We start from the raw sequence: 20,915 nt of genomic DNA, 5'->3' as shown, positions 1-20,915 counted from the left end.
ACCCAGGTTTCCGCGCGCGACCAGAGCGCGGCGTCCTTTAGCTTCGCCATGGCAACAGCGGCGCAGCTCCAGGACCCTCCCCAAGAACCGGCGCCTCGTGATGACGAAAGCCCGCTTTGATTGGTGAGCCGGGCGCGAAGGACCGCGGCGGAAGCGAGTGGCCGGCGCGTGGAGTTAAGCTGAGGTACCGAGTTGGGAGCTCGCGCGCGCAGCTTCTCTGGTTTCGTTTAAATTGGGATAAGGGCGGCGGGTACCGTCCTGGACTGCAAGTCGCTTCATTTCGTTGCGTGGTGGGCGTTAAATGTGTGGGGTTTTTCCACCTTGTGGGGGATTAAACGGGCGCCTCGGGGAGAAGAAAGCTGCGCTCAGCCGAAGGGCTGGTTTCCTACACGCAAGGAGACCTCCTTTTTATTTGGAGGAGCGTCCTCCCCTGCTGCCTGAAGCAGGCGAGTCTGGGATTCTGCCCGTGTTGATGTTGCATTTTGAATCCTCTGCTATTATTACTACGTGGACACCTAACAAGTGCCATCTATTTACGTGGCATGTATACTGTATACATTATGAACCACACGGAACGTGGCAGCAGCTGCTTCCTGGGCTTGGAGATGAAGAAAAGGCAGTTTTTCTAGTAATCAATGCGACCACCGAGATCTTACGTGTTTCCTCCATTTAAAGCACTACAGCAAGCAGTGAACTTCTGACTATCCTGTGTGTGTTGAGGGATTTTTTAAAGAAAAGGTTATGGGGAAGACAGAGGTGCATAAAATAATGTTTCATGTAGATAAAGTGGACAGAAAGATGTCTCTCCCTTTTCATAATAACTAAAACTTTAGGTCATCAAAAGAAGATAAATGCTGCTATAACGGAAAGAAAAGCTTGTAATGTTTCCCCCATCTCTGTGGCTAATATGTCCACAAGCATCTTTGAACTGGGGCTGTAGTATGAGGAAAATGGTTGGACTCCTTCCTGTGCCGTAACCCTAATCCATCTCTCTCGCTTTTTCCCTCCCACCCTCACATCTGCTTCTAGAAGCAGAAAATTACAATGAGAGATTAGCCATGACTCTCCAACGACATCCGCCCTAGGAGGTAGTTCAGGGGTAGCCAAATTTTTGGACTAAAACTCCCATCATCCCTAGCCATTGGCCATGTTGTCTGAGTATGATGGGAATTGTAGCTTCCCAAAACGGAGGGCACCACATTGGCTACCACTGAACTAGTTCACATAGAAATATGAATAACTTGTGCTTTGAAATGCTAATGTAATATTCAAAGTGGGAACTCACAGATCTCACTTTAGGGATATTTGTGCTCCATAGTTTGTTTCAGTTTATTATTTGTGACCTTTCAGATAATGTTGGACTGCAGCTCCCATCATTGACAAGGACTCGTTGGGACTGATGGGAACTGAAATTAAACAACATGTTGTGGGCCTTTTACATCAACCTTAGCACAGTCCACTACCAAAAGAATACATCTTAACCCCTTAGTCAACATCTTCACCCTTAGTAAATGATGAAGTAGGTTCGTGCTTGAAAAATGAATCTCACAACAAACATTCTAAGATGCAATTCTGTGTTCTTGCACACTTCTCATTTATTTCAGTTTCTGTTACTCAGAAGGATTTCCTAGTGATAATATCTTTGTCTTTATGCCATAGTAGTTTAATATGACTACTGTTTTTACAAAGGAGGAATTAGATGTTCAAATAGTTTCCAAATGGATATTGTGAAAATTAGATAATTAGGGAAATAAAAAGATGCTTTATACCTACTCAGACCACTGATCTATCTAGTTCAAGATTGTCACTACAGTGATTGGCAGCAGCTCTCTAATGTTTCAAACAGGGTTTCCCCCCCCAAATCCTATCAGGAGATGTTGGGGTTGAACCTGGGACTTTTTGCATGCAAAGCATGTTCTTTATTATTGAACTATCCCTGCACATAGTTGCAAGTATTGCATGATAAATATGACTGTGTGAATTTGCTACTCTTTTTCAGTTGTGTTAATGAAGATGAAATTTTGCCTCTCCAAAGTAGTTGGTGGCTGTCGTCTTGGCACGCTGACAAATCTTGGTAGGAAAGGGATTCAATCTATGGAGATTCCAGGTTGTCTGCTTTACACCAAAATGGGATCAGCACCACACCTGACACATGACAATCTACAGTTGGTCCAAGATATTCCTGTAGTTATACAACTTCCACTTCCAGCGTTGTGAGTGCATTTTTCTTCTGGTAAAATTTGGATCCATGTCATTTAGGCCTTTATGTAAAACAGCACCTTAAATTGTGCTTGTCCAGTAGTATGAGGCCCAAGGCAGACTGTGCATCACTAGATCATGTTTCTTTTGTAGTGTATCTTTGATTGCATAATGTTGTTGTTTTTTGTCCTTGCAGATGTGATAGAATCAGATTCCAACAGGGCAATCTTGTACATATCTAAGCTGTACTCTCTAGGACTCTATAGATAAGCGTGTCTTTAGGATTGCAACCTCAGACATGAATGACACAATGACTTTTAAGTCTTTGGGCAATATTGCATGACCAGTTATTGGTCACTTAAAAGCTGATTATGTATCACCTCTAACCACCTGACAGCAGGAAGCTTATTCACTGTGACCCTGTATGAGTCAACTTGCTGAATAGCTAATCAACTTCTGATCCACATTCTGGCCTTGACTGTGGCTTGAGACTGCCCTTTTATTTGCAACTAAGGCATCTCTCTAGTCAATCACTGAGTGGAATTTTCTCCCTTCCTCCCAGTCAGGTTACTTTGGTTAAATGAAATGAGAAAGAATGTCCACTGACTTGACCAGTCAAATCCTACCATTTTTCAATCCTGTTTCTATATATAAAGAGAAAACCTTATTCCCAGAGCTACCTCTGTTTTAAGACAATGTGATGTAACAGTTAAACAGTCAGTCACCTGCTGGTGTTTTGTGGATATCTTGTATAGACAGTTTATATGCAGTTAACATTTTATATTCAGTAGTGTGAGTTCCCTTATATACTCATTTAAAGCAAAACTTTACTTCAGACATAGAATTCTAAAAATGATTTATCCACAGGACTGAAAAGGGTTTTCCCCAATGGTCTAATTTGTTTCTCTGTTTGGTTGCAGGGCAGAACTTCATGAGGTCTTGGCGGAATATAAAGAAGGAACTGGAAAGTTCATAGGTAATAGTATTACTGTAATACAGTGGGATGCTGGAAGATGGGTTGTAATATGCAGTACAGTATTGGAAATTGTATTTGAAGTTGGATGGAATGTATTTGATTTAGGCAAGGATCACCAACACAGCATGTACAAATGGCAGTGTGCCCACCAGTACCTCCTATGGCACTCATGAAAGGTTTTAGTAAATATCCCCTCATAAATAGACAATGCACAAAGACTGATGTTCCTGTTTGCACAGGCTTCACCTTTCCTACATTGGGCATGCCGTGTTAAACATGCCCACATTTCATTGGACACCCACTCACCTGTTCTGTATAAAGGAGATGTGCAAAGATCTCTCTATGAGCAAACCATGGTGATGGTTGATGTATTCTTTCCCCCATTGGTGGGATAGCTGTTGGAGAGGGCATGCTTTTACCATTTCATGGCCCTAGCTCTTTTTCTGCACTTTTCAATAATGGCAGATATGTTATGGCCCACCCCCACCACAGCCATTTTAAGACTGGCATGCATGGCACTTTCTCAAAATTCCAAATGTGCTCACTAATCCAAAAAGTTTGGCAACCCCTGGATTAAGACATAATAGTCCTGTAAGCCACTGACATGCAGAGACTAGATTGCACTGTGCCTTTATATTCCACCATATTCATGTTCGCAAGTTATAGCTATATGTTTGTGTAAGGAGCTTATTGCAGGCAGAATCAGTGTTGCACATGAGTGCAAACCCAGTTTGTTTATGTGTTCACACATTGGTCAATTGATTTTCTATATGTTGGCTACTGCAACTGGTCAACCTGCCAGGAAGTGAGGACACTATGAAATAGATTTTAAAGCACTATATACACCAAAAGGTTTCTCGGAATCATAAGTCAGATTGAATTAATAATATCAGTTTAGCAGTCATGGAATATGAAAACATTGTGTATCTGGGGAGTTTTGAATGCGCTGCCATCATATCTTTAGTCAACTACAAGGATAAAACCCCAGACTTTCTTTTTGTAGAACATCTAAGACTTTTTAAATGGTTTTTAAAGCTGTTTAATAATACCTTATGCAGCATGTTGATCACTGATCTACCTTTAGCACATATTTAATTTGATAGAAAGCCCAGGAGTGTTTTGTAAGGCATTAAAGTTAGGTAGCAAAGCCTGACAGAATTGCAGTTAAGCTGGGAATCTTAATTGCCCTACACTTCAAGAAGGATCTTTAGCCAGAAGGACCTCTCTCAGAAAGTTCTGGCAAACTCTGCTCATTGTTATATTAAAAATGTTTGAAAGCAATCAGTGGTGCACTTAGGTATCTTTAGATTCTGGGCTTAATGAGCTTATCCCCTTCCCCCCTTTAGATGGCAACATGCATAGCTTTATTTACATCAAAATGTTGCAGGCCAGCCCCACTGTGTTTGGGGGCCTTCATACTTGTTCTTTTGAGTGGGGATCTGGACTGCTGCACCAAAGCCCTGCCCTGACATCACCGCTGAAAGCAATAAATGAGCTACACTTTGAGGCCGTACTTTAGCTTTCATTCTTTTCTTGTTGCAGCAGTTCACTTTTATTTTTATGTTTGTTATCCTTTAAAGCTCTGTTCTGGGCTGGGGGTGGTTTTATCGTCAAGGAGGCTCAAGGGTCAGGTCCCCTGAGAATATTTGCGTAGAAGATGAGCAAGTCAGCTGTCATTTTGTCAGCACAGTATTAACTGCAAGGAACATTAATCAAATCAAAATCCAGAGCCTACATGCCACTATGAAGTTGAGCTTTCGTAGCTGCCACTTCCCCTCCCTTTCTCTCCTGGAAGGTGAACAGAGCTGGTCAGGAGACTATTATAGTATCTGGGGAAATGAATTGTCTCTTGTTTTTCTATTCAGAAATGATAAGTTATATACACTTACAGTTGCTTATAAGCAATGTACAGTATTCAAAAGTTATCAGTGCAGGTTTCATAGTTTGTATATTAAAAGGTAACTTTTTTTTTTAACCATACATAGGCATGCCAGATTCAGTGCTATACTGTTCCCTCCATGACCCAGTAATCTGCTCCCCACCTGGTTACAACAACTGCAAGGTATGGTAGACACAAGAACTTTCTGACATCTCAGTACTTAAATGAGCATAACAAGAGCTTGCTGGATCAAGCCAGTGGCCCATTTAGTTCAGCATCTCACAGTGGCAAACCAGATACTTATGGGAAACCCCAAAGCTGGACATGAGTACAACAACGTTCTGCCCACCTGTGATTCCCAGCAATTGGTATTCAGAGACATAGTGCATTAGACAGTGGAGGCAGAACATAGCCATCGTGGCTTCCCAAATGAGCCAAATGCAGTGAGGCTCTTGGGCTGCCAGCTCCAATCTTTCCTTCTAGCATTTTAACGCTGCAATCCAATATGAACTTCACTTGGCAGTAAATCTCATTGAATTTAGTGGGACTTATTTCTGAGTAATCATGCTTACAGTTGAACTGTTTGGGAGTAGTGACAGCTGTAGAATATTTGCAGGTTGGGGAGGCAGTTTCAGAATTTTTATTTTGCTTTATTTTTGGCAAGGAATTATGGTAGCAGTAAGATAATTATTGGTAGGAAACTGTGACCGAAAGAGGTGTGCAGCTATTCAGGCTATGCAAGCCTGACCTATAGAATCCTTTGCATACAGTACCAGCACATTTTCACATCTGTTGCCACAACGAGGACTAGAAACCTCATTTAGAAACAAACAGCTAAATAAGTCTGAATGTGAGATTTTCAGGAAGACAGTTTCTTGTCTGTGGAATCAGATTATATATACAACCAATCAATAAGCAAAAGACTGTGTTCCTTTTTAAATTTTCTACTTTGGTAATATAATAACACAACTCCTTTCTTGATTTTCAAACCAAATTAACCCTTGTGTTCAACATCCATATTGTTCTTTCTACCCTTTTTATAGGACTTAAAACAGAAGTCTGGTATGGTACCATTGTTCTATATATAATATACAAATCTACTCCCCGTGCCTATATACTACATTCTGATTTTGGAAGGATGTGGTGAATATGGAAACATAACTTTCTTTTTCCCTGTATGGAAAAGTTTGTAATTACTGGAGCAATTGCCCAAGAGAGCAGATGCTTGTTGATCTGTTCAACAGATGTATCAAAGCCTAAATTAATTGAGTGTCTCTCTTAATTTTGAAATTAAGAATCAGAAAATGCAGCTAAAGCAGTAAACTCTTGCTCAGTACAACTGCTAGTCCGCATTCACTGCATTTGATTATCTGCAGATGACTTTAGGTGCAATATGTCCTTAGTGATGGCAGCTTTAATAACTCAACCTTTTGGGTCTACGTGATACCAGGGAGGCCCGGTGATTGAATAATCATCCATAATAACACCAACACTGGGTCAGAATACAAGGTTAAATGCTGCTGCTGCAATACAGTATATAAATATCAAATAGCACCATCAGTTTGCATGGCACTCTATAGAATACAAGTCCTCGCCCCAAAGAGCTTGCAATTTATGTTGTAATTCAACACAGGGAAGGAGTGGAGTTAGGGGTCAACAGGAAAGCAGTGTGTTACTGCGCCAGTTAAATTTAGGCTCAGTTACAGAAGGGCATGGAAACGGGGAGATGTGCTGAAGGTTGTTTTTTTAAAAAAGATGGGTTTTGAGGAGGGATTTGAGGGAAGTAAGAGAGGTGGCATCACACAGGTGTTCTAGGAGGTAGTTCCAAGCATATGGAGTAGCAAGGGACAAAGGACGAGTCCTTTGAGGGAGAATGAGACCTTCTGTTGCTAGAGCTAGAGGAATAAAGATCACAGACAGTCAAGTCATCAAGATGGGAGAAAGTGGAAATTTAGAAGATGTCCAGTGTAAGTGTGTATAAGTTTGCAGCCTTAGTTACTCAAACTGGAAGATAGTTTGGGTTATCCTTTCAAATAACTAAATCTCTTTTCTGTGGGGAAGAGTCCATATTTCAAAATGTTGGGTGAATAATTCCTCCTCTGTGCACCTTTGAGGTCTCCTACATTTTGGCATTGCATCTTATCACATCTTTCTAATGTTAATTTTATTAGTTTTATAATTCTGTTGCTGAGTTTAGAGCAGATCTCAGAGGCTGATTCAAACAAGTATATAGACATAACTTATGGCAGCTGGATGTGCACTACCTCCATGTGGAGGGGTGCAAGAAAAGGAATTTCTATTATGACCGGACAGTTGTGCCCATGGAATGCACCTTCTGTTCATAGAGTGAGAACTTAAGGTCCAGACCACTATGTTATGTGAGCTGAAAAAACTACCTCTGTTGTGTTGTTACTGACAGTTCTTTCCATGTGGAAGTTATTACTTGATACAGGCATCACATGCTCATCCTTCAGATGATAAATCTGCTGATCATAGTTTAGAAGTTGGAATGACACTTTACAGAGAATGTGAAGCTGCCACCAAAAACAGCAGCTCTTGGCTTAGTTCTGCTCCAATCTCTTTGTAAGCATCTAGGTTCGGCTGTTCATTTGTCCTGCTGTCATTAAAATGCACATTTCTCTACTACTGCTTCACATCATTGGCTGTTGCTAGCAGGAACGAGTAATGAACATATTGAAGTCAGGGTATGGGGCAGTAACTAAGCATAAAGGAAATAGAAACTTGACTTGAGGTACTTCCATTCTTAACAGCAATCAATGTTCTTTATAAAGTGCAGTTTTGCCTTGAGTTTCCAAGTGCATGAGAAGATGGCTCCATTAGCAAGATCTTTGTCACTCATTGATTATCTCCTAATCTCCCTGTTTAAACTCTCTCTGTCCTCTTGTCTCTGACAGTCAGTTTCTGTATGGGGAAGTGGAGGGCGGATAGAAATGACACCATCAAATTTCATGGCCATCCAACGCATTGTTCAGCCAGACTGGTTCCAGTGTCTATCAGATGGAGACACTGTTGGAGAAGGAATATCTAAGAAGAGGGCCAAGAAGTCTGTGGATCGATCCCTGTCCTTTTTGGATGAGTGCCTGCAGTTGCAAGATAAATCTCCAGTAAGAGCTAAATCTGTTTGAACCATTTCAAGTCTCCCACAACATGGGAGGTTTGGAGCATACAGTATATTGGCAAAATAGCTAGAGTAGCTCTGAAGTCTGATATTTATTGACAGAACAGTCAAAAAGGTTCTCCCCTGCTCTAGTGAATACATTGAGGCACTAGTGTGTAGAACTGCTTCCCAAAAATAGTTGCTCTGCCATTTAGGCATAATGCTTATTTGGGGACAGGGGAATGAGCTTTTCACTAACGCTGGGGGAAAAAAAGTTCTTTTATTATTCTGATAGTTCTTCATAAGGTAGTGGTAGCCAGGAGCTCTATGGTTCCTTGGCAGTAGGAAACCAATCTGCCACAGCCAGTATTGACTCTTTCTTAAAAAGTACCAATCCTAGGGTGCAGAATCAGCCTTAAAATATTGTCTCAGGCTATTACCTTATGTGTACTTAACTCTCATTTAAATACCATGAAGTTAACTGGTGTCAAGATAAGGGGAGAAGGACAAGGACAGTGATATGGTAATTATTTTTTTCTGTGTCCCAGTTCATTCATTTAACCCTTATACTCCACACTGGCTTTTTTCTTTCTTTTTGGTATCTGCCCCAAATAAGGCTGGTGCAACAGGGTAGTCAGTTGTGTAATCCTAACCATGTCCATTCGGAACAGAGTCCTGTTGAATTTAGTGGGGCTTCCTCCAGGCAAGTAGGGGTTAGGATTGCAGGCTTAACTTACCTTCTCCAGCCAAAGGGTGTATTTATCTTACATTTATAACTTCCTTCCAAACTAGGAATTGCAACAGAGCTTGATAATTGGAGTTGTTGAAGGTGGAGATGTGTTGGAAGAGAGGCTCCGATCTGCTAAGGAGACTGCCAAGAGACCGGTAGCTGGCTTCTTGCTGGATGGCTTTCAGGGAAATGCCATGGCCTGGAAGACCAAGCTGGAACTCTTGTCCGCGGTTACAGCAGAGTTATCGGAAGATAAACCCAGGTCAGACCACAGTGTAAATTTGATCAAAAGCCGCATAATGCAGATACTTGGAAAGTTTCTGGCTGATTATATCTCCAGACCACAACTGTTTTTATGTGTTGTTGAAAATGAAATTTTCATAAATTATGGGAAGGGTGGGGCACTTCAGGCCATGAATCTAACCAGGCCTTACAGGCCTCCCTACCTGCCCTGAACCTTACGGTGTATATGTTATCTTTTGTTTATGTACCACTTTTTGGGTGGATCTCACAAAGCGGTTTATGTAAGATTATTGCAACAACCATGAATATTGATTTTAAAGAGTGGAAATTGAAACCTTTAATATCAGGTGTGAGGCAGATAAAGTCACAGCTGAGCCAAAAAGGGGTTTTCAGGCAGATAGAAATTAGCATATTTCAGAAAGAGGAATTCTGAGTGCAGGAGGGGAATTGGCGATTGACATAAATTTAGGCTGCAATTCATCATTATTCAGGAGACATTGAGTCCCTTTTTAGTGTCTCTTAGCAGGAAGTTTGGGCACCTCTCCCCACTGCTAATGAACAACTTCTTTCTATTTTTCTGGTGGTCTTGTTTCAAGCTTTCAAAATAAGCAAGTGGACGAGTGTTGCTTTGTGTTTCCTGTGGTTTGGAGATCAGCATTTCATTGCAATTGGGAATTGCAATAGCAGAATACTACCGACTTTGTTATCTCCGCTAGCTGTGGAAGAAAATCACCCCAAGAGCTTATCAGAATCATTAAAAATGCAAAAACTATCCCTTGGCAGTATATCCTTTTAATAAACTTCTTTCTTCCGTTGGGAGATAACTGTTTTCAGCACTGGAGAACAGGCAGAGCTTTCAATTGAGATTTTAAAAAAGTTCATAAATTACTAGCAAAATACTGCAAGAGAGGAGACAGATTTTGTGGCTGTGTTCCGCATTTTTCTACTCCTTAAGGGCTGCATTTGAGTAGTATTGAAGGAAGAACTGGACCTTAAAAGAGTAGAAGAACAATGTGGAAGTCACAAAATGGCAGGGGAATCAGCAGAGGTGTGATGTCACTCCTGATCAGTGGGAAGCTTCACAAGAAGCTTCCGTCCATGGACAAAGAGAGCAACTGTCACCTCTTCTTACCCAAGCCCTACACTGCGTCAACTTTCTCTGCAAAAGTTGCCCTCCCCTCTCACTATTGCATTCAGCCTGGAATGGAGATGGCTGGAGTGATAGAGGAAGAAAATCTGCCTGTCAAACTTTGACAGACATCAAGTTGTTTTTAAATTGGGAGTAACCTTGATTGCTGTTAGAAAGATTGTTGTTAAGGAACTTCAAATGTTAATTGCTTGTATAATAGCTATGTTAAATGCATAGCATTTTCCTATCCAGGGAGCATAAAAATAAACTCAGCTCATGCTGTAAGTTTTCTATGGCCTGGTCAAAAAAGTCATTACTAAAGTGACAATTTATTATGGTACTGTGCATTCTTCTAGTCATCTGCTAAATTTATTGACCTAGATTGGCTTGTTCAATTGTCAGCACAGCCATTATTCCTGAGGGAGAGAAAAACTGCTGTTTCTACACCTCCCCAGTATTTGACAAAGCTGCCAGCTGAATTTGTGGAGTCTAGCATTGCTATTACTAATAATAGCATATTAAGCATGGGTGACTCCAGCTGCATTTTTGAGCCCCAAGGGGATATTATAGCTCTGGCTAATGGCAAAATGCTTTTAGGGGAAAAAATACTTTTGGTGAAGAAGGCTCATGTGATCTGAATGGCTTGAAGGAGAATGTGTGCAAAATGTCAGAAATGCAATTCATATTTTCTTGGGATGGGGGCATATTATTTAACCAGAGAAGTCCCAAAAGGAAAGTAAGTGTATTTTACTTGCACCCTCGACTCCAAGAAGTACTATTGGCTCCCATTTCACAACAGTTTGGGACTGCCTACTACAGAGGGCCCTAAGGATTCAACCCTCCAGTCAGTGCAAAAACTAACTGGGTTAAGGCTACACACACAACTAAAGCGACTTTAACTTAATGGTTTTTGGTTTAGATCAGTGAATGTGTGTTTTGTGTTTGCTGACCAGTTTACACAAACAAAAACTCACAATGATGTTTTGTAAACCAGGGATGCGAAATTTGTGGCCCTCCAGATATTGCTGAACTACAGCTCCCATTATTCCTGACTGTTGCCTATCCTGGCTTGAGCTGGTGGAAGTTGGAGTCCAAACACATCTGGAGAGACACATGTCCCCCATCCCTGCTCTAAATCATGAGGCAACTGTAGCAAAAGCAATCAATCAACCAATGTGAAATTAAACCAGGTAAAGGTAAAGGGACCCCTGACCAGTAGGTCCAGTCGCAGACGACTCTGGGGTTGCGGCGCTCATCTTGCTTTACTGGCCGAGGGAGCCGGCGTACAGCTTCCGGGTCATGTGGCCATCATGAATATGCCGCTTCTGGCGAACCAGAGCAGTGCACGGAAACGTCGTTTACCTTCCCGCCAGAGCGGTACCTATTTATCTACTTGCACTTTGACGTGCTTTCGAACTGCTAGGTGGGTGGGAGCTGGGACCGAGCAACGGGAGCTCACGCCGTCGCGGGGATTTGAACCGCCAAACTTCTGATCGGCAAGCTAAAGACTCTGTGGTTTAACCCACAGCGCCACCCGCGTCCCCTTAAATCAGATACTGCAGCATGTGTGGGAAATTGCAGCCTTTTCAGTATCCAGGAGAGATCAGCTAAACAGAGAAACACATAATAGTATCTCCTCTGATGTAACATGATTTTCAGGTCGCTAGAGCTGCCAGCAAGCTCTTTATTATATTTCCTCTATAACTGGGTAGAAGGTAGCCCACTCATATGAACAAACTTAATGTGAATCCAATATTTATAGGTATTTAGAACTCTGAAATAGTTTTTACTTTTTCTCCCAATTGGATTTAATGCTGAAAAGGAAGGAGAACAGAATTTAGATTCTCACTTATCAAATTTTGACTATTTGTATTACTATTTGAAACAATACTGGTTTTGCCTTCATTTCACCTGAAGATAAAAGTTCCAGTGGAGAAATTCCCTGTTCCATTATATTATAGAGAACATCCTTCAGCCATGTATTTCTGTATAAATCTTGACAGATCTCAGAGTGCTTACTGACTTCCTGAAAGCCAAAGCAGACTTTATTACTTCTGGAAAACAGCAGTGCCCAAACCATACATGTTATAGATTTCAGTCCTATTTTCAGGCATATTCCTGTATTAACCACACCTGGGGACATGGGTATCACTCTGAAAAAGAATGAGCAAGCTCTTTTACTCCTCTGCTGGTGCACTGTATCCCTCTGATTGCCTCATATAAGATCCGGTTTTTTAATTGGAACACCTACAGTGCTATATGCACTGAATGAAAAGCTCTTGTGAAAAAGAATCTTCACAGATTTCACAGATCAGTCAAACTGCTATGTGCTAATTGAAGTTTACACTTTGCGACTGTTTTCCCCATCTCCACCTGAATGGGAGAACCAACTGTATCCTGAGCTAAGACAAAGCATACTAGCCCGCAGCTCAAATATTAGCATGTGAACTCAAATGATTAAGATAAAAATTGCAAAGCATTTTGGACTATGAAAAGTGCTGCAGAATGATAAACAGTAGTCGTGATAATTCTTATCAATCCAAGTGCGTCTAGGGAAAGTGACTTGGTAAACTTTAAATGCTGGTCTTGAATTAAATGAACGACTGCTCAAAGAATTGAATTGTTGGGGTGCAAGTTAATTTGAAATGCGCTTTTAATATATTGAACATGTTGCAAACAGAAGATAATATATGTTGTACCTTGCCCCCTTCTAAAAAAATGTGTGGATTAAAAATATCAATAAATCAATTTAGCATATTCAGCCAGTCTGTTAGCTGCTCTGTTCAGGATGTTGCTGCCAACCTATAAAGGCCTATACAGTGTACCTGAAGGTCCAGTATACCTGAAGGAGCATCTCCCCCCCCCCATCGTTCTGCCCAGACACTGAGGTCCAGCGCCGAAGGCCTTCTGGTGGTTCCCTCACCGCGAGAAGCGAAGTTACAGGGAACCAGGTAGAGGGCCTTCTTGGTAATGGCACCTGCCTTGTGGAACGCCCTGCCACCAGATGTCAAAGGAAAAAACAACTACCAGACTTTTAGAAGACATCTGAAGGCAGCCCTGTTTAGGGAAGCTTTTAATATCTGAAGGACTATTGTATTTTAATATTTTGTTGGAAGCCGCCCAGACTGGCTGGGGAAACCCAACCAGATGGGCGGGGTATAAATAATAATAATAATAATAATAATAATAATAATAATAATAATAGTAGTAGTAGTAGTAGTAGTTTGGGTTTTGCATGGCTTAAAAAGGTCTGTCCACGTTTCTTCTTTCTGATGTGATGATTTTGCAAAGACAAAGCCTCCATACAGACTTACTAGCTATCAGGCCAGGTTCAAGGTTTTTGCTGCTGACATTTAGAGCCCATTGAAACAACTTGGGACCAGGATACCAGGCAGACTGCTTCCCCTGATACAGACTAAGCCAATCTTTAAGATACGCAGAAACCCTGCTGGTCTTTCAACAACCAGCAGATAATCACTTGGTGGCATTGGGGAAGCAGGACTTCTTGGTGACAGCACCCACACTCCAGTATACTCTTATTTACCTGGGTTCTGACTTTTAATTTTTAATTGTTTGCTTTGTACACTGCTGAGTTTTATTTGTGATATACAGTTGCATTTTGGTCTTACATCATGTTTATGTAGCCTAGGAAATTTTATTGAATGTGCTTGTCTTTTAGTTTTAATGTAGAACGCTGAGAGACTTCTACATTTATAAATGTTTTATAAATAAATAAAATTCATCATTAAGATATGTCAGGGAGGTAAAACCCTTGGACCTCTCTACATCTGTTATTGAATTCAAGGCAATGGCTTTTTGAGGGTGGCTCCAGGGATTTTGGAAGAAGCTCTCTAATGAAATTCACGGAACTAACCCTGCAGGCATTTGGAAGCGATATGCCTGTTCATGCAAGGTGCTGAAAGTGCCATTGTACTCTTCTCCTGCTTTTGGGCTTCCTATAAGCATCTAGTTGTCCACTGTGTTAACAGGATGCTGGGCCAGATGGGCCTTTGACTTGATCCAGCAGGGCTCTTCTTATGTTCTGACAGCCTTTTTTGAAAGTGTTTTATTCAATACCCCAAAAGCTGGTTATGTGAAATTGGCTGTATTTATTATAAATATTATTGTTTACTGTAACTGAATTTTGTTATTTTAAAGGGAACCCGCTTGGAATTTTAAGGTAAAATTGTGTGTGTGTAATTAATAGATTCCAATAAACTAAATAACCTTTGCCACTATGTCTTCTGCAGACTGATTCATGGAATTGGCAGGCCAGATGAGGTGCTGGACTGCATTGAGAGAGGCGTAGATGTTTTTGAGAGTTCTTTCCCTTACCAAGTGACAGAGCGGGGCAGTGCTTTGTCCTTCAGCTATAATTATAAACCAGATCCTGAAACAGCAGGTATTTGTCTTTATGGACTTCTTTTGTGTGAATACTGGAATAGTGGCTGCGTTACTTTTTTAGTTCTTAGAAATAGATATACACAGTACTGCACTATTAATCACCTCCTTTTTATCTGTAGCTCATTTGACATCAGAAAAACAATTTGGTTGTAACAAAAGAAATGCTATTTTCAGATGAAGCTTGACGTTGTAGTTGAGACCACTATTTTTTATTAGGTATAGCATTCCTTATAGTCTATATATGTTACTGAAAATTAGGATAGTTAGTGTTTTGCAGTGGAAAATTACAGTAATTCTTCTCTTCAGTCTCATCCAGCTAGTAATGAAGAAATCAAACCATGACTTTAAGGAGCTCTTTTTCGGCTTCACCTTGCTAATTATTATTATTATTATTATTATTATTATTATTATTATTATTATTTATTTCCCCAGCCACTCCAGGCGACTCCCAATCGAGTGTTAAAAACAATACAGCATTAAATATTAAAAACTTCCCTAAACAGGGCTACCTTCAGGTGTCTTTTAAAAATAGGATGAGGATGATGATGATAATAATAATAATAAATTTATTATTTATACCTCGCCCATCTGGCTGGGTTTCCCAGACAGTAAATAGCCCTGGTTAACTCCACATTCCAGTGGGCCACCAGGGAATCAGCTGAAAGGCCATCAACATGGGATAAAACATCCCCTACCACTCTCTGGAAGCCATGGATCCATTAAGTGGCGGGAGTGGACCATCCGAATCAGTCCCACCTCCCTGCAGAGGGGAAGGGTCACGGAGAAGTCCAGTTGCACCAGGAAGTGATCTGACCCTGGCACTTATTTTGTTTCGCTTTTACTTAGTGTCAGATCACCAACATCCGTAGAGGTAAACACCAGGTCTAAGGCATGTCCGTGGTTATGAGTTGGGCCAAACTTATTCAGGGTCAGCCCCATGGAGGCCATGCTTTCCACGAAGTCCCGAGCGGCCCCTAGTAAGTTCGTGTCAGCATGGGTGTTAAAATCCCCCAGGACAACCAAAGTAGGTGTCTCCAGGAGCACATCAGCCACAACCTGAAGCAGCTCAGACAGGGAATACTTGGTGCAACGGAGAGGTCGGTACACCAAAAGGAATCCTGTACTGCCCTCCCTAAAAGGTTGCATATGTTATTAAACTTGCTTGTATGTTGTGTTGTTTTGTTTCCATCAAAACAGAAGTTCCTTAGATTATGAAGGGCGTTTAGGGACTGTACTTTTTCTTAATCAAAATATTTCAAACAGGGCTGTCATTCACAGACAGGGCAAGTGTGAAAATGTAGTCCAAAAAGGAGCAGCAGATGGCTTTCTTAATGGGTTCAGGGTTGAGGGTTTGTTTCATGCTTTGGCAACTTTGAGCAGACAAGTATATCTTTTATCACATTTTCCAGAAACCTTACTTACAATATGACAAGTCATATAGAATTAAAGGTGCAAAGGGGAAACACTGCTCCTTTTTCTCATTGAATAAGAGTCTCTCTGTGCTTCCTGGTAACTTGTTTGGAAATAGAAGATAGTCTTTTATTTATAAAAGAAATAAACCCACAACAATACCTAGTCTCCTTTCAGAATTTCCAAAGGATGAATAGGTTTCACATGCATCATAGACCCATTTCTCCACCCCAGTGATTTTATGAACATTTCAGTGTGCTGAGAACTTACAGATGGTATTCTTATGAGTCTTTCTTTACTACTGTGACAGTCTAAACATTCTGATTGAAATTCTTTCAAGAAGCTGTCAGGCTGTCAGGTCAGATGTGGAGTGTGGATCAGATGCAGATCACTTGTGAACTCCATCCAAATAAAAACAAGCTATTGAATTTGGTGACTTCACAGTGTGCAAAATGCAGTTCAGGCAGGATTGAATTTTATGGTTATTTAAGAGTGGGAAAGGGAAGGCAGCTGAGCAACAGCAACTAAAATGAAAGCAATTTGAGCTTCAAGTCCCCAACAGATTAGTTGGCTCCCTTCTACCTCTTGAGTCCTGTCACTTTTTTTTACTACCTCTACTATATCATGATTACCTTTTAAACATTTTAAATGCCCATGTGGGTTTTAATGAGAGAGTCATCTTGAAGTGTTTGAGACGGGATATTTTTTAGTATTTATTTAACCTTATTAATGAAATACTTTGTGCTTCATTGCAGTCTTAAAAGAGAAAGGGCAAAAAGATACGAGCAAAAAAGAGGATGAAAAAACAGACAATGAAACCATCCACAGAGCTCAAGAAATTGCTTCATTTGAAATAAATTTGAAAGAAAAAAGGTATGTTGGTTTAAGAGTTTAGTTTGAAATGTCAGCTTCTGCCGTGGACTACTTGTCTCGTTGCTTAAGGGAGAAGTTCTGCATTTACCTGGAAATAAACCCTACTGAACATGGTGGGACTCGTCCTAAGTAAATATGCTCCTGTTGGCAAAGTTCTGAGTCCATTTAAGTTTATGCATTAAGTAACTCAAGTATTCCACTGTTCGGAGGTTTTGCTATTGGGAATGAGAAGCAGCAGATTGAAATCACTCAAGCGTCAAACGAACATGCTAGCATTACTGTATCTCAACCAATAAATGGACAATTATAACAATTCATAAATAACCACCCCACAACGTCCAAACGCCAAACTAATCCTGGTTACAGGGAACCAGGCAGAGGGCCTTCTTGGTAGTGGCACCCCCCTGTGGAACGCCCTCCCACCAGATGTCAAAGAGAACAACTACTACCAGACTTTTAGAAGACATCTGAAGGCAGCCCTGTTTAGGGAAGCTTTTATTGTTTGATGCATTACTGTATTTTAATATTTTGTTGGAAGCCGCCCAGAGTGGCTGGGGAAGCCCAGCCAGATGGGTGGGGTATAAATAATAAATTATTATTATTATTACTACTCAGTTTCCTGGGTAGATGAGTCAGCAATATCAGATAAGATCATTATTATTATCATTTGTTATGCACTTAATAAAAACATATCAAAGCAACTTCACAAGATAAAATACAGATAAAATTAATTAAAAGCTAAGAAATTAACAAAAAGTACGTAATAAAAAATTCCTAAAATGCTTATCCACGAACACAGCAAAAAGGACAAGTCCTACCCCACCCTGCTAAAATATCAGCACCACAGTACAGGCTAGCTTAACTGCCAGTGCTGCTCTTAGGGTAGCAGTTTCTGAGTCCGATCTTTCAACTTGTGAGAGTTTGCTTTACTTTCTAACCGCTTCCTTCTATTCTTTCCTTTTCCTTCTTTGCCAGGTATTCAGCTTTTCATCACTCTCTTGTGCTCCTTGTCGATTATTTCCCCTATCCCCTTCATGCCCTTGTACCAATCATATTTCCTTAACTGACTCTCGCTCCCTTTTCTCACCATTCTTTGCCCCTCATGTTTGCTCATATTCAAAGAGCTTAGGAACAGGCATTACGGGAGCCATGATTGGCACATGATGTTACAGGTGGCCAATGGTTAGAAAACATCCAGAATACCAGGGATGTATACATTCTAAAACCAATGATTGTATAGTAAACTTACGCCCTCTTGAGTTGGAAAAAATGTTGAAAAAATACATCTCTTTTAGCAGATATGTTACTAAATGCTTTTGATGCTTTCCACATCTGTATGCACATCCTGGCTCTATTTAGTGCAGGGAAAATTAATTTCTTGTCAACATTTTAAAAATTAAATAGAAATTATGATTGCCTTCATTTTTCATGCTGTGCTTAGGACAGGCCAGAGGGATTAACTTATATTTTGTGAAAACTATCAAACCGTAAAGGAACTTGAACACTCTTGGCTGTCCACCCACACCAGAAATTATTGGGCTTCTAAGTTTTTGTTGACAGCAAAGCTCCAGGGTGCCTCTTGCCAAGGTGGTGTTTCTGTAGCTCTCTGCCTTATTATTGTGGTGTATGGGTCTCCTGCTGTGTCCTGTAATGGAAAGCAGAGAGCAGATAGATAGCAGCATTATCTTGATGAAGAAAAGGATGAGTCTGCCATTCACCTTGAAAGTTCATCCTGCCATAGTAATTGAAACCATAGCCATTACGTTTCAGGTTAGGGTGGGGCAAGGCAGTATTCATTGTCAGGCTCCATAGCATTCCAGCTGAGAATCCCTACACCCACCCTGATAACTCATCTGCTAGCTGGTATTAGAAAAATACTTTGACACCCAGGTGATAACTCCATCTTTAGTTTCCTTAGAATATACTGGTGCTTTTTCGATTGTTAGCCCCTTGGGACAAGAATCTGCCCTCTTATTCTTTGCAGTGCACTCTGTGTATAGAATACTTTTTGCTTTGCAGTCAGACAGTGTCTCACAATGAGTGATTAGTGGCTGCCTCATTGTGCCCAATGTGTAGGGGGTTTTTTAATTGTGGGAGGGTTGCTTTATTTTTATTTTTGTTTAGCGTTAATATCTGCTCCTTTTCTTACTTAGGTACCAGGATGACTTTGGCCCTTTAGTGAATGGATGCTTGTGCTACTGCTGCCAGAATCATAGTCGTGCCTACGTTCATCACCTTCTTGAGACCAAAGAGTTGCTAGCTAGTGTGCTGCTTATGATGCATAACTTTCAGCACTATTTCGGTTTCTTCTGTTCTGTGCGAGATGCTCTGAAAGAAGACCAGTTGGATCGATTAAGAGAGATTGTCAGCATGCAAGCACCTTGAGGCTAGAAATCCATAAATAGTACAGGGAGAAAGGAACCCATGAAGCAACAAGCTTCATATTTTGGCTACCATTAATCTCCTGTCATCTGTAGCCCAAGCCTTCTGGAATCTTTTGCCCATTAGCCAACCAGTTATAGCAAGGACAGCCTGATATTGTTGGACTACAACTTCCAACATCCCTACCATTGACCATGCTGATGGGAGCTGGCATCCCAACAACATCCTCAAGGCACTACCTTGACTACCTCTGGGTTAAAGAAACAAGAAAAAAAAGGAGATCACATTTCTAGAGATACCCATTCATTATGTTTATCATCATGACTTGTGTCTGTAATCCTCAGGAATCCTAAGAGCACTAGAGCTGAAGAAAAGAATATAAACTGTCACATGAATCATGTTTAAAATGTCAGCTTGCATTGTGGGCTCTGACTTCATCCTCATAACCAGCTAATATCAGCCCGTTTGGGCTTTTATTTAAAATGCCACTGGGAAGAAGATGAAACATAGAAAAAATGACTCTTTGCTCCTCTTTGACATCTGGCTTGCTGGGCACACAGGTAATGTTTTGCAAGTGGGACCAATCCCCACAAGTATTTCATAGACTTACACAGTGCAGAACCCTTACCCTGTACTATGGCTTGTCTGTTTCACTCCATGGTTTTGATAAAAAGTCCCCAGAACAACAGCTGTTCTATCTTCATGGTTTTTAATACGCTTTTAACAATTTTCCTCTTGCAGATTCCATTCTCCCTCCCTGATTTGTGGCTGGCAAGGGGCATGCCTTGATTAATGTAGCTGCACAATGTGTGGTAGTGCTTTGATGATAACAGAGGACATGGGTGCCAACACATGTTGGCCTTCTGTATCTTCTTGAGTTCAATCGTGCTTTTTTATTGAGTGGAGTATTTAAACGTATTATTATTATTATTATTATTATTATTATTCATGAGAAACATCAGTAAAATGTTAAACATCTGGTTAAAATGATCTCCAGAAGCTGGACTGGGAAAAGCGCCTCTTCCTGAAACCTTGGAGGGTGGACAAAACCAGGCAAAATGGACTAAGGGTATAAGATGGCATCATACATTCCTTGTATGCATTCAAGACCACTTGAAAAAAAATCGTAGGGGCTCTGAAGGGTCGCGCAGAGCTGCCTGCGCTCCCGGGCGTCGCTCAGCTCTGCGCGACCCTACGGAGCCCGGCGCGAAGCCGTGCAGGGCTCCGAAGGGTCGCGCAGAGCTGCCTGCATTCCGAAGCCTGGGGCGCGCTGAAGAGCACGCCCGGGCTTCACGCAGCTCTCCGCAAGCCTGGGGAGACGGCGCGGCTCCCTAGGCTTGCGGATAGCAGGCTGTTCGGGGGGCGGGGGAAGCTCGGGCTTCCCCCGCGCCTGGGGGGAAAAAATATTCCCCCCCCCATAAAAACTAGGTGCGTCCTATGGGGCGGTGCGTCTAATGGGGCGAAAAATGCGGTATTTATCACTGCAGGGTCCCAGGGCACGTTAAAGCACAACATGAAAACAGGCTAAAAGCAAATTGCAAGGCCACAAACCAGAATGAATTGGGGAAATCA

The 20,915-nt window shown here is 41.3% G+C and overlaps 1 protein-coding gene across 3 annotated transcripts; it reads left to right on the top strand.

The window, feature by feature from the left end:
- Positions 1 to 27: 27 nt before the first annotated feature.
- QTRT2 (queuine tRNA-ribosyltransferase accessory subunit 2) lies at positions 28 to 20,302 on the top strand. Of its 3 annotated transcripts, none has more exons than XM_028726555.2 (9): positions 28 to 184; positions 2,000 to 2,213; positions 3,120 to 3,175; positions 5,161 to 5,237; positions 7,970 to 8,179; positions 8,965 to 9,164; positions 14,525 to 14,676; positions 16,844 to 16,961; positions 19,115 to 20,302. In XM_028726555.2, exons 2-9 carry the CDS (start codon positions 2,008 to 2,010, stop codon positions 19,344 to 19,346), a joined length of 1,251 nt encoding a protein of 416 aa, XP_028582388.2. In that variant the 5' UTR covers positions 28 to 184; positions 2,000 to 2,007; the 3' UTR covers positions 19,347 to 20,302. The 3 variants fall into 3 exon arrangements, with proteins under 3 accessions (XP_028582388.2, XP_077783285.1, XP_028582389.2); XM_028726556.2 differs by having other exon boundaries at positions 112 to 184; positions 2,036 to 2,213; XM_077927159.1 differs by lacking the exon at positions 7,970 to 8,179.
- Positions 20,303 to 20,915: the final 613 nt, after the last annotated feature.

Source organism: Podarcis muralis, chromosome 4 (genome assembly GCF_964188315.1).
Source record: "Podarcis muralis chromosome 4, rPodMur119.hap1.1, whole genome shotgun sequence".
Classification (NCBI taxonomy): Eukaryota; Metazoa; Chordata; class Lepidosauria; order Squamata; family Lacertidae; genus Podarcis; species Podarcis muralis.
This window is presented reverse-complemented; position numbering and strand designations above follow the sequence as displayed.

Excerpts from the sequence above, each read along its gene's own strand:
- QTRT2 (XM_028726555.2), top strand. The coding sequence starts at position 2,008 with ATGAAGATGAAATTTTGCCTCTCCAAAGTAGTTGGTGGCTGTCGTCTT. Across the intron at positions 3,176-5,160 it reads AGGAACTGGAAAGTTCATAG|GCATGCCAGATTCAGTGCTA; the intron begins GTAATAGTATTA and ends AACCATACATAG. Across the intron at positions 9,165-14,524 it reads TTATCGGAAGATAAACCCAG|ACTGATTCATGGAATTGGCA; the intron begins GTCAGACCACAG and ends TGTCTTCTGCAG.